General features: G+C 44.8%; 1 protein-coding gene across 2 annotated transcripts in view; it reads left to right on the forward strand.

Moving 5' to 3' along the window:
* Positions 1-3,336: 3,336 nt before the first annotated feature.
* The window catches only part of phf2.S (PHD finger protein 2 S homeolog), a 105,975-nt gene continuing 95,018 nt past the window's right edge, over positions 3,337-14,293 (forward strand). Inside the window, exon 1 of one of the 2 annotated variants that reach the window (XM_041561882.1) lies at positions 3,337-3,671. In XM_041561882.1, coding sequence (XP_041417816.1) covers positions 3,580-3,671 — 92 coding nt within the window. In that variant the 5' untranslated portion in view covers positions 3,337-3,579. The remainder of the gene's footprint in view (positions 3,672-14,293) is intronic. The other variant, XM_018240947.2, reaches the window with a different exon arrangement.

The raw sequence follows: 14,293 nt of genomic DNA on the forward strand, positions 1-14,293 counted from the left end.
CGAAATGGCACAAATTCGCCCATCGCTAATCAACACCGCTTCCCTCAGATTGGCAGATTTTCCTTCAGCATCCGGTGTAATGCTAAGTACCTCCTGTAACTTCTTTTCTACATATCGTATAATGGATCAAGTTCTTCCCCAGGAGACATAATGGATCAGCCAATCAGAGCAGGCCGTGCACTAATTAAAGCCTCGTTTGGCCAAGCATTTGTTCCTGGTTAAGCACCGCTGCTACTCCTTAGCTCTCCCTCACTCGCGTGGTCCTGGTCCAGTTCTGTGCTCACTACCCTCACATCAGTGGGGGATATACCCCCAAATCCATTACACCTTTCAGCAGCACCCCTTAAAGGAGAACCAAACCCTTAATTCTAAAAACCCCTACCCCCCATCTTACATAGACCCAGAGCATGTGCCGAAAATGACGGTAATTGTCGAAGACCCAAGATGACCGAAGAGAAGAAGATGGCGCCCGTGAGCTCTGTTGCGCTGAATCTGCAAAGACAGGTAAGTAAATAGTTAGGGGCATTTACTAAAGGTTAACTCTAGGCTGGGGGAGCAGGGAGGGGGTCTGTAGGGTAGGGCTTTTTATAGTTAAGGGTTTAGTTTTCGTTTAAATGAGATTTAGGAGAATACTCAGCTAATGGGCCAGTACTAGTTCCTGTGGATCAGCACAGCCTGTAGCTCATCACTAACAGATTTGTTTTACTTTGTCCGCAATACAACGTCTCATTTCCAAGTACTTGGACCGGACCCATAAGTGGCCAATGCATTGAATTAGTGCGGCTTCTTTCCCAGCTTCTCTGTAATGGATCGGCCCAGTTTTTCCCACATAATCCCTGGACAGAGAGACTCTGCGTTTCCCACATAAAAGACCCCCACATAGTTACATAGTTATATAGTTAAATTGGGTTGAAAAAAGACAAAGTCCATCAAGTCCAACCCCTCCAAATGAAAACCCAGCCCCATACACACAGCCCTCCCTACTGTCACATAAATTTTAATTTAACCCAACACCTTCTCTACCCCAGAACTTCCTGCCAGTGGTTCCTCCCACCCTGTATCCACTACTCCCTGCAATATCCTTGTCCTGTAACATGGGGGTTCCCCGTGCTGTGTGGGTTGGATCTCCATGTTTCCCCTAAATATTGTGGAAAAGGCAGTGATTACCTGGTTCTACCCCAATGTTGGGGTTGGGAAGCTGATTTTGGAACAATATTTGGATCCAGAACAATTTCAATAAGTAACAAATACAGTGACTGGACCTGCAGTGGACCCAATGGGCAGAAAAATGTACTGATCCATTATAGCAATGGGCCCGAACTTGAGAGCCAGGAACCCCTGCAATGAAATAACCCAGATTCTTATCAGTGCAACAGATCAGAACCGTTTCCTTGTATTGGATCAGTACCAGCACCTTCTCCCCCACCCTATAACCAACACAACAGCACCCTATAAACTTGTGCCCCTTGGGACAGAGCAGAGTGTTTCCTGGAGACCCTTTTAATGGACTGAAAGATTCCCCCATAAGCCATCCCTCTAGTGGTATTATTACTCGGCAGTACCCACAACATTAGCGCTACTGTACATACCAGTAGTACTACTTATAATAGACTTCCTTATACACATCTGAGTAACCTCATTACATCTGGGCACAGCCTGCAGTACTTGTTGGTACTCATATTACCACTCTGTTAATCTGAAGTATCGCCAGCACCCTGTATAAGGGGCCATTACACACTGTAGTACAAGTACCTGGAGTAATCATTAACCTCCCCCCCCAACTAATAATGGGCACTAATCACAGTTGTAACACTATCCTGTGTAGTGCCCCCCAGTTCCTAACTGCAGTACCTAGAGTAGAGCAGGACAACAGCCAAAGGACAAGTGGGCAGTACTTAAAGCAGCATCAGTACTTGGAGCATTATTAGGCAGTATTATTAGGCAGTACTCCCAGCAGAACCGGCAACCACTGAATTACTGGGCACCATCTACACTTGTATCAATACTCAACGTATTATTTACAGAACAACACAAGTGAACATACAGCTCAGAAATACAATAGTACCAGTACTTGGATCATTACTCATGGTAGTAGCTCTATCCATAGCAGTTCTTATCTTTGTGGTGGTGCCTGTGTACACTCTATCACGCAACTTTACTTACACCTGCACTACTACCTGGAGTATTACCTGACAGTCGCTGTATTCAGAGCATTAGCTGATAGCACTTGTCCTAGTAGTCAGATTTCAGTGGGGGGGGCACCAGAGTATCGATAGCTGGAGTAAGTACTGTGGTAGTAACACCCATAGTAGCACCAGCCAATGAGTACTACTGAACAGAAATGAAAGCAGTAACAGTTTCTAGTACTAGTGGGGTACTGTTATTATTATTAACATGTATTTATATAGCGCCAACATATTGCGTAGCACTGTAAAGTAAATGTGATTATACAACTACATCACATGAATTACATACATAGATATATGGAGTAACAAACATCACAATTAATACCGGTACAAAATGTGAGGAAGGCCCTATGCAGAAAGAGCTTACACTCTAAAGGGAAGGGAGTAATACACAAGGTGTGGGAGTGGGCAAGATTGAATTAAGTGGGTGAGAAATGTGATACTGTATGTGGTGTTGCGTTTGGTAGTTAAGCAGAGTGAGGGGAGGCTTCTCGAAAGAAGTGCGTTTTCAGAGATTTCTTGAAAGCAGAAAGGTTGGGAGAAAGTGGGACAGACCGTGGGAGAGCGTTCCAGAGGAGGGGTGCAGCCCTTGCAAAGTCTTGAATGTGAGAGTGTGAGGAGGGAATGAGAGAAGAGTTGCGGAGCAGGTCAGTAGAGGAGCGTAGTAAGCGAGTGGGTGAGTATATAGAGATGAGTTCAGAGATGTAGGGTGGAGCAGAGTTATGAAGTGATTTGAAAGTCAGTGTCATTAATTTGAATTTGATTCTGAAAGGTAACGGAAGCCAGTGCAGGGATTGACAGAATGGCGAGGCAGAGGAGGAGCGGTTGCTGAGGTGTATGAGCCTCGCAGCAGTGTTCATTATGGACTGGAGAGCTGACAGTCTCTGGAGGGGGAGGCCAATTAAAAGAGAGTTACAGTAGTCTAGACGCGATATGATGAGAGAGTGAATAAGCCACATACTAGTCTTGTGCATTACACACAGTACTAATGAGCAGTACTTGCAGTAGTAGTTACTCACAGTACTCCGGGTAGAAGCAGCCAGAGTATGAGCAGAAAGTACTAATAGTCGGCAGTACTTGGAGCAGAATTAGTATCATTACTAGAGAAGTCACAGAGCAGTAACAGTGGGCAGAATAGTATTGTGCAGTATCAGTAGTAACAACAACAACTCTGCGCTACTCACAGCGGCACTGGGGGCAGAAGTCGCAGCGGCACCAGAAGTAGCGGGGGCAGAAGTCGCAGGGTCGGGGGATATTAGGGAGGAGGATGGAGGGGTCGCTGGTCGGTCGGTGTCAGTGACTGAGGCCTCCCCCTCCTCCCAGGCCGGTCCCTCCCTCTCTCCTCCCTGCGCTGCCGATTGTGTCGCTGCTGTTGTGCGCGGGGAAGAGGAACATGGCGACCGTGTATTGTATCTGCCGCCTCCCGTACGACGTGTCCCGATTTATGATCGAGTGCGACGCGTGTAAGGACTGGTTCCACGGCAGGTACGAGACTCCCGGGCGCAGCGGCTCTTAGTGTTGGGGCTGCCGCTTCTCTTCCCTCCTGAGACACCCACTCCCCCTCCTCTGTCCTGTGTGCGACCCCCTGTGCGACCCCCACACCCCACATGTCTCCAATAGGCTCAGACTTGTCATCTGCCCCCCCCCCACTGCCCCTGTGCGACCCCGTGTCTAAAGGTGGCCATAGACGTAACAATTACGATCTTTCTTGGAAAAGATCTTTCCAAGAAAGATCGTTCGTTTCAATACACACGTGTAGAGCTGAATCGGCAGATATACAGGTAGATATACGGGAAGAAACAATAGAATTCTACCTGTATCTGACGATTCAGCACTAACAATGGGCGATGTTTGGGTCCCTTCAAAGGCACCCGATCAAAATTTTCCGTCCAGCCCGATCGACGAGCCGACCGATATCCAAGTCTTCTACCGATATCGGTCGGCACTTTTTCCACCATACACGCAACGAATATCGGACGAAAATTCGTTTCGTACGATATTATCTGTGTGTCTATGGCCACCTTAATGTTGCCCCTCACTGACCCCCAGGGAAACTGCTGCCTCTCTGCCCCCGACCTCTTCTAATCAGCTGGGGGGGGGGGGGTCGGTGCCTTTCTCTGTCTTTTTATTTCTTGTCATCAGTCCCCCCCTCCGCTCATTCCTGGATGTACTGCCCCCGGGGCATTTACTGATTATTTATTTCTACTGACACTGTCCCTTTAACTGACACTGAGTCTGATACAACTGACTGTCATTTATATGTCACTGTAATGTCTGTGTATAATGTGTATAGTCTATATGTGTATATAATGTATATCATGTGTATAATGTGTATAATGTATCAGTACGTGTCATTTATATATATATATATGTGTGTCAGTGTATAGTATATAATGAGTATAGTGAGTGTAATGTATCAGTGTGTATATAAGTGTATGGGGGGGTGTATATAATGTCAGTTTGTATGGGAGGGGGGTCTGTCAGGGGAGGGGTCGGCCAGTAGTAGGGGGGGCGGGGGCTGTTGGAGGAAACGGCCGAGAGTAATGACTGGGGGGGAGAATAAAAAGCAGCTGAGCCCCCCCATTCACATCCTGTTTCCCTTCTTGGGGTGGGGGGGGGTCGCAGACGCTGCAGTTAAACAGACCACAGGGGGGGGGAGATTTAATTCTGTTGGTTTTGGTGCAAGTGACAGCCCCCCCAGCAAAATACAAACAAAAGAATTAGGTGGGGGGGGAGAGGAACCGGCTGTGCTCAGACAATTTACCCCCAGACTGAAACTTTCCCGCAGCCCCCGCTCCTTCCTCACCCCCCGGGGGAACTTCACCTCCAAATCTCCTGCCTCCAAACTGTCAGACCCAACTGTCACTCACATCCCTCCTCTCCCTCTGACACTCAGTCTCCTCTACTCACCCGGCAACTCCTCTGTCTCTTCTCTGTCTCACCAACCACTGACATACGAATATTATACTCCCATAAACTACTATATGTATCTGTCTCATTCTACTATGAACATGGTGCCTATAGTAAGAATTCAATAATAGTCTCTGGGAAGGGAGTGTGACTGTGGGATAGCAGGTATAGTAGGGAGAGATGGTGCCTATAGTAACAGTGGATAATAGTCTCTGGGAAGGGAGTGTGACTGTGGGATAGCAGGTATAGTAGGGAGAGATGGTGTCTATAGTAACAGTGGATAATAGTCTCTGGGAAGGGAGTGTGACTGTGGGATAGCAGGTATAGTAGGGAGAGATGGTGCCTATAGTAACAGTGGGATAATAGTCTCTGGGAAGGGAGTGTGACTGTGGATAGCAGGTATAGTAGGGAGAGATGGTGCCTATAGTAACAGTGGATAATAGTCTCTGGGAAGGGAGTGTGACTGTGGGATAGCAGGTATAGTAGGGAGAGATGGTGTCTATAGTAACAGTGGATAATAGTCTCTGGGAAGGGAGTGTGACTGTGGGATAGCAGGTATAGTAGGGAGAGATGGTGTCTATAGTAACAGTGGGATAATAGTCTCTGGGAAGGGAGTGTGACTGTGGGATAGCAGGTATAGTAGGGAGAGATGGTGTCTATAGTAACAGTGGATAATAGTCTCTGGGAAGGGAGTGTGACTGTGGGATAGCAGGTATAGTAGGGAGAGATGTGTCTATAGTAACAGTGGATAATAGTCTCTGGGAAGGGAGTGTGACTGTGGGATAGCAGGTATAGTAGGGAGAGATGGTGCCTATAGTAACAGTGGATAATAGTCTCTGGGAAGGGAGTGTGACTGTGGGATAGCAGGTATAGTAGGGACAGATGGTGCCTATAGTAACAGTGGATAATAGTCTCTGGGAAGGGAGTGTGACTGTGGGATAGCAGGTATAGTAGGGAGAGATGTGTCTATAGTAACAGTGGATAATAGTCTCTGGGAAGGGAGTGTGACTGTGGGATAGCAGGTATAGTAGGGAGAGATGGTACCTATAGTAGTTGCAGTTGTGAGTATGTTGGAAGAGTAGGGCAGTATGGAAACACCTCCCTCTTACATATTGAGTAACAGCCACTTATTGTATCAGGGTGGATATTGGAAGAGCAGATGTTGCTACTCCTGGTGTAGATGAGGGTGGAGGGGAGATGAATATCCTCATGGAAAGGTTTTGGGGGGTGGGGGTGTAATTGGTGGAAGGCAGGGGGTCCTGAATCTGAGATGCTGATTATTATATATTTCTGTGTGTGGGGGGGGCCTTTATTAAATTAAAGATGACAGAGGCTGAAAGGGAAAGATAATGTTGGCCTCTGAGGTTCCTGATTAAGCAGCAATGCTGGGAGTTGTAGTTGTTCACAGCTGAAGACTTGCAGGTCTGACATTACTGGTTGGTGCCAGAGATGTGATGTCACTTCCTGATTCCTGCGCTGGGGAGTCTGTTGCTTTGTGCCAATTAAAGGGCCAGCGCCCCACTGACAGGAACGAGTAGTAGGAAGTGAGCCGTGTGTTAATTGCCTCCCTCGCTCTCCTGTGAAACAGAAGGTGAATAACATTTATTATTATTATTATTATTAGTCATTCATTTCATAAACATAAAAAAGCAAATGCCTGGTTGTTAGGGTTGTTAGGCCTAGCAACCGGAGAACCGTCTAAATACTAAACTTTGCTGCCAAAATAAAAGTTGAAATAATGCCCCAGTGTCAGGGTCTATATCCCACATTAAGTGAGCAGCTTTAGTTGAGGTTGGAATCAGTATGGCAGCACCGTGCCGGCTACTTGCTACAAGTCTATCTGTGGCTTTACAGCGGTGCTGCTGAGCAGGTTGCAGCAGTGTGGGAAAGCAGCCTCCATTTCCTTAGATGAAACATCTGTTCCCCAGTCACATTCACTGCAGACACCTGCAATTTATTCTCACCAGGCTCTCAGGAGTTAAACCACAACTCCCTGCATCTTGCTCCCTGTTTGGCATGGGATGTTACTTTGGAGCGTTACAGACTTACTGTATTGTGTGACAGTAACACAACGTTCAGATCCTCACAATCCAACTCCTTCCATGTGGCAACATTGTGTTACACTGAGATACACTGGGGTTTTGTCATTGTTATACATTGTATCCAACTGTCAGTTCCTTTATTCTCTTTATTTCATTTCTATTCATTGTAGGGAGGAAGTTGGGAAAAAACTGGTGTTTGTTGTATTTTTTCTTTTATTTCTTTCATTTTCTCTCCACTTTCCCTATCCTTTTCCCCCTGCAGCTCTGGGGCTCACACTGCACCCCAATTACTTCTATCTGCTTTTCTCTTGGGCCCCCGACAAACACAGAGATTGTACAGTGGAATTTATTCTTTGTTAGAACCAGCAGTGCAGAGAAAGGGACAGACACAATGACAGTTACACAGAACTATAAACCCAGTGAGAATGAGGAATGAATGGATATTGGGAAGTTGTATCAGGAGTCAGAAGCAGCAGTGCAGAGAAAGGGACAGACACAATGACAGTTACACAGAACTATAAACCCAGTGAGAATGAGGAATGAATGGATATTGGGAAGTTGTATCAGGAGTCAGAGGCAGCAGTGCAGAGAAAGGGACAGACACAATGACAGTTACACAGAACTATAAACCCAGTGAGAATGAGGAATGAATGGATATTGGGAAGTTGTATCAGGAGTCAGAGGCAGCAGTGCAGAGAAGAGAAAGGGACAGACACAATGACAGTTACACAGAACTATAAACCCAGTGAGAATGAAGAATGAATGGATATTGGGAAGTTGTATCAGGAGTCAGAAGCAGCAGTGCAGAGAAAGGGACAGACACAATGACAGTTACACAGAACTATAAACCCAGTGAGAATGAGGAATGAATGGATATTGGGAAGTTGTATCAGGAGTCAGAGGCAGCAGTGCAGAGAAGAGAAAGGGACAGACACAATGACAGTTACACAGAACTAAAACCCAGTGAGAATGAGGAATGAATGGATATTGGGAAGTTGTATCAGGAGTCAGAAGCAGCAGTGCAGAGAAAGGGACAGACACAATGACAGTTACACAGAACTATAAACCCAGTGAGAATGAGGAATGAATGGATATTGGGAAGTTGTATCAGGAGTCAGAGGCAGCAGTGCAGAGAAAGGGACAGACACAATGACAGTTACACAGAACTATAAACCCAGTGAGAATGAGGAATGAATGGATATTGGGAAGTTGTATCAGGAGTCAGAAGCAGCAGTGCAGAGAAAGGGACAGACACAATGACAGTTACACAGAACTATAAACCCAGTGAGAATGAGGAATGAATGGATATTGGGAAGTTGTATCAGGAGTCAGAAGCAGCAGTGCAGAGAAGAGAAAGGGACAGACACAATGACAGTTACACAGAACTATAAACCCAGTGAGAATGAGGAATGAATGGATATTGGGAAGTTGTATCAGGAGTCAGAAGCAGCAGTGCAGAGAAAGGGACAGACACAATGACAGTTACACAGAACTATAAACCCAGTGAGAATGAGGAATGAATGGATATTGGGAAGTTGTATCAGGAGTCAGAAGCAGCAGTGCAGAGAAAGGGACAGAACAATGACAGTTACACAGAACTATAAACCAGTGAGAATGAGGAATGAATGGATATTGGAAGTTGTATAGGAGTCAGAAGCAGCAGTCAGGAAAGAGGGACAGACACAATGACAGTTACACAGAACTATAAACCCAGTGAGAATGAGGAATGAATGGATATTGGGAAGTTGTATCAGAGTCAGAAGCAAGAGTGAGAGAAGAAGGGAAGACAATTGACAGTTACACAGAACTATAACCCAGTGAGAATGAGGAATGAATGGATATTGGAAGTTGTATCAGGAGTCAGAAGCAGCAGTGCAGAGAAGAGAAAGGGACAGACACAATGACAGTTACACAGAACTATAACCCAGTGAGAATGAGGAATGAATGGATATTGGGAAGTTGTATCAGGAGTCAGAAGCAGCAGTGCAGAGAAGAGAGGACAGACACAATGACAGTTACACAGAACTATAAACCAGTGAGAATGAGGAATGAATGGATATTGGGAAGTTTATCAGGAGTCAGAAGCAGCAGTGCAGAGAAAGACAGACACAATGACAGTTAACAGAAATATAAACAGTGAGAATGAGGAAGATGGATATGGAAGTTGACAGGAGTAGAGCAGAGTGCGAGAAAGGGACAGACACAATGACAGTTACACAGAACTATAAACCAGTGAGAATGAGGAATGAATGGATATTGGGAAGTTGTATCAGGAGTCAGAAGGCAGCAGGGCAGACAATGAGACGAATAAATGGAGAGGATAGAATGGGAAGTTGTATCAGGAGTCAGAAGCAGCAGTGCAGAGAAAGGACAGACACAATGACAGTTACACAGAACTATAAACCAGTGAGAATGAGGATGAATGGATATTGGGAAGTTGTATCAGGAGTCAGAAGCAGCAGTGCAGAGAAGGAAAGGACAGACACAATGACAGTTACACAGAACTATAAACCCAGTGAGAATGAGGAATGAATGGATATTGGGAAGTTGTATCAGGAGTCAGAAGCAGCAGTGCGAGAAAGAAAGGACAGACACAATGACAGTTACACAGAACTATAAACCAGTGAGAATGAGGAATGAATGGTATTGGGAAGTTTATCAGGAGTCAGAGCAGCAGTGCAGAGAAAGGGACAGACACAATGACAGTTAACAGAACATAAACCCATGAGAATGAGGAATGAATGGATATGGAAGTTGTCAGAGTCAGAGCAGCAGTGCAAGAAGAGAAGGACAGACACAATGACAGTTACACAGAATATAAACCAGTGAGAATGAGGATGAATGGATATTGGGAAGTTGTAATCAGGAGTCAGAAGCAGCAGCAAATGCAAGAGAAAGGGACAGACACAAATGACTGAGTTACACAGCAACTATAAACCAGTTAGAATGAGGAATGAATGGATATTGGGAAGTTGTATCAGGAGTCAGAAGCAGCAGTGCAGGAGAAAGGGACAGACACAATGACAGTTACACAGAACTATAAACCAGTGAGAATGAGGAATGAATGGATATTGGGAAGTTGTATCAGGAGTCAGAAGCAGCAGTGCAGAGAAGAGAAGGGACAGACACAATGACAGTTACACAGAACTATAAACCCAGTGAGAATGAGGAATGAATGGATATTGGGAAGTTGTATCAGGAGTCAGAGCAGTGCAGAGAGAAAGGGACAGACACAATGACAGTTACACAGAACTATAAACCAGTGAGAATGAGGAATGAATGGATATTGGGAAGTTGTATCAGGAGTCAGAAGCAGCAGTGCAGAGAAGAGAAGGGACAGACACAATGACAGTTACACAGAACTATAAACCCAGTGAGAATGAGGAATGAATGGATATTGGGAAGTTGTATCAGGAGTCAGAAGCAGCAGTGCAGGAGAAGAGGACAGACACAATGACAGTTACACAGAACTATAAACCCAGTGAGAATGAGGAATGAATGGATATTGGGAAGTTGTATCAGGAGTCAGAAGCAGCAGTGCAGAGAAGAGAAAGGGACAGACACAATGACAGTTACACAGAACTATAAACCCAGTGAGAATGAGGAATGAATGGATATTGGGAAGTTATATCAGGAGTCAGAGGCAGCAGTGCAGAGAAACTGACAGACACAATGACAGTTACACAGAACTATAAACCCAGTGAGAATGAGGAATGAATGGATATTGGGAAGTTGTATCAGGAGTCAGAAGCAGCAGTGCAGAGAAAGGGACAGACACAATGACAGTTACACAGAACTATAAACCCAGTGAGAATGAGGAATGAATGGATATTGGGAAGTTGTATCAGGAGTCAGAGGCAGCAGTGCAGAGAAAGGGACAGACACAATGACAGTTACACAGAACTATAAACCCAGTGAGAATGAGGAATGAATGGATATTGGGAAGTTGTATCAGGAGTCAGAAGCAGCAGTGCAGAGAAGAGAAAGGGACAGACACAATGACAGTTACACAGAACTATAAACCCAGTGAGAATGAGGAATGAATGGATATTGGGAAGTTGTATCAGGAGTCAGAAGCAGCAGTGCAGAGAAAGGGACAGACACAATGACAGTTACACAGAACTATAAACCCAGTGAGAATGAGGAATGAATGGATATTGGGAAGTTGTATCAGGAGTCAGAAGCAGCAGTGCAGAGAAAGGGACAGACACAATGACAGTTACACAGAACTATAAACCCAGTGAGAATGAGGAATGAATGGATATTGGGAAGTTGTATCAGGAGTCAGAAGCAGCAGTGCAGAGAAGAGAAAGACACAATGACAGTTACACAGAACTATAAACCCAGTGAGAATGAGGAATGAATGGATATTGGGAAGTTGTATCAGGAGTCAGAGGCAGCAGTGCAGAGAATTAATGGAATGATGTAATGATTAAGGATATAAAGAAATATATTTAACTGTGAGTTGAAGTTGATGCCCATCTCTGCCTCATGGTAAAGAATAAAGTTCCTCCCTGAATTCTGAATTTCGCCCGTTTCAAATGAAAACACCACAAAGCCAAAATTTGTATCGCCAAGGCAACCGCCCCTGAGCATTTGTCTTGCCAAATTTCCACTCCCTTTTCCCAGTGACAAATAATAAAGGCCTTTTACAGAAGGGATTAACTTTGCTCTTGAAAACTCCCAGGGCCCATGGTTAGAGCTTTGGAATAAAACACAGAGAGAGAGAGAGACAATTTGGGAGTGGTTAGTGGGGGCTGCTGGGAGTTGTAGTTTAGCTCAGGGTGACAGTAATACAGATGTGGATTTACAGGCGGCAGTGAATTGGGAACTATTTGCCTGATGGGAATGAGAGACACAGATTCTGCTGAAGTGATGACGTGAGCCATTGTGACATCACTGCTGTGACATCACTACAGAGCCTGTAGCCCAGTCCTTTTCACATTTGGCCCAACAACAAGTGACTGGTAGGACATGGGGTAGGGGGGCTGCATTAATTGGGCCCTTAAAGTGATAGTGTCACTCTGTGTCAGTGCAATGAAATGGTTTAGTTCAGACTTCACATCAGATGTAGCAAAAGAATTGGTGATGTCAGCATGATGATGTCACTTGTCACTACAGTCTGTTTGTCTCTGGCCGTCAGGATTGTGACAGTTTTGTACAGGGAGGAATGAGATTCCTGGGGGTTGAGTCGCAGTTGAGATTCAGACATTTACGCTCCATTGTTTGCAAACAAAACATTCCTCTTCCCTCGCTCTCACTTGTTTATCTGGATCAGCCTGTTTCTCCCGTCCCTTCCAGCCAATCACCTGGGCCTGAGGGGCGGAGTCAGCGTGGGGATTTGCTGCCGGATTAGAGCCTTTGGGATTGTTTACTTGTCACTGGGGGAGGGGCTTCTCTATTATTATTATTATTATTATTATTTTTATTATTAGCCTGTGTCCCAGACAGGGGAGTGGATGCAGCCATGGGCCCAGGGGATTCTGGGAACTGACTTGCCCCCCTATTTACTGTTCATTTTTATATTTTGCCTGAACTGAGCAAAAACCCAAATCCCAAAACCCTCCTGCAAAGTAAAAGAAAACTATTGTTAAAGGATCTAATGTCTTTGCTTGAATTTCATTGTAATGATTCTATATTGGGAGTTATGTTACCCCCCCCCCCCCAGATTTGCACCTATTTCATTTTATTTATATGTCAACGATACAATTGTCATAATAAGTTTTTCCTTTATTATTGAGGGAAGAGATTGGCATTTTCACCAACTTTATCACTGCCTTAATCTCTATGTTCTGTCACTTGAATTTAATTATACAATTGGCTTCTAATATCCTGCAGCCTTGTGCCTTTATATGGTCACAGAACAACCCCTCAGTGACTTCTAATATCCTTATCATTTACAGTAGGGGGTACATTATCCCTTATAATACATGAGTGATACTCAGAGTTCCCTGTATAACTCAGCCTGCAGCCTTGTGCCTTTATATGGTCACAGAACAACCCTCAGTGACTTCTAATATCCTTATCATTTACAGTAGGGGGTACATTATCCTTATAATACATGAGTGATACTCAGAGTTCCCTGTATAACTCAGCCTGCAGCCTTGTGCCTTTATATGGTCACAGAACAACCCCTCAGTGACTTCTAATATCCTTATCATTTACAGTAGGGGGTACATTATCCCTTATAATACATGAGTGATACTCAGAGTTCCCTGTATAACTCAGCCTGCAGCCTTGTGCCTTTATATGGTCACAGAACAACCCTCAGTGACTTCTAATATCCTTATCAGTTACAGTAGGGGTACATTATCCCTTATAATACATGAGTGATACTCAGAGTTCCCTGTATAACTCAGCCTGCAGCCTTGTGCCTTTATATGGTCACAGAACAACCCCTCAGTGACTTCTAATATCCTTATCATTTACAGTAGGGGGTACATTATCCCTTATAATACATGAGTGATACTCAGAGTTCCCTGTGTAACTTAGCCTAGCTTAGTAAATGAGGTGGGTAAAAGAGTTTCCCACATGAGACTGAATTAATCCCGGGGGGGAGGGGGAGCAATTCATCTCCAATAAGGAGTAAAAATAAAAGTTTATTTTGATGCAGGAAACATTGAGTTTAGTTGCTGGGAGTTGCTGGGAGTTGCTGCAGAGCGATGACTTGGGAAGTGAATGGCACAGAGATTATTGGGCACAACTAGTGGTACTACCCATGGCTGGTGCTGGGGGAGGAAGAAGGGCACAGTTCTGGGGGGCACTTTGAGTAAATAGAAATATACAGAGGTGGGTGCTGGGGTGGCTGCTCTGGGTGCTGCACTGTCTGTTCTGACACAATAGACTGTATATACAGAAGGACATATATTACATTCAGGAGGCTCATGGGACAATTATTATTTTCAACTCAATTCTATGAAATTCCTGTTGATGCCAATTTGTGTAGTTCAGCAACGCTGGGAAGTGTTTGGCTGAGGAGAAGCAAATAATCTGATATTTAACTACAATGTATTTTCCATCTGTTTAAATAAAGATCAGGAGGAAAATCGGCTTTTCAGCAAAACATTTCTATGAAATTACAGCTCAGCGCTGGCTCCGCTCCTGCTTGTTTCACACTCAGCCCCGTCACTTCACTCACATGGGCAACTGTCATCT

This window comes from Xenopus laevis, chromosome 4S, assembly GCF_017654675.1.
Source record: "Xenopus laevis strain J_2021 chromosome 4S, Xenopus_laevis_v10.1, whole genome shotgun sequence".
Classification (NCBI taxonomy): domain Eukaryota; kingdom Metazoa; phylum Chordata; class Amphibia; order Anura; family Pipidae; genus Xenopus; species Xenopus laevis.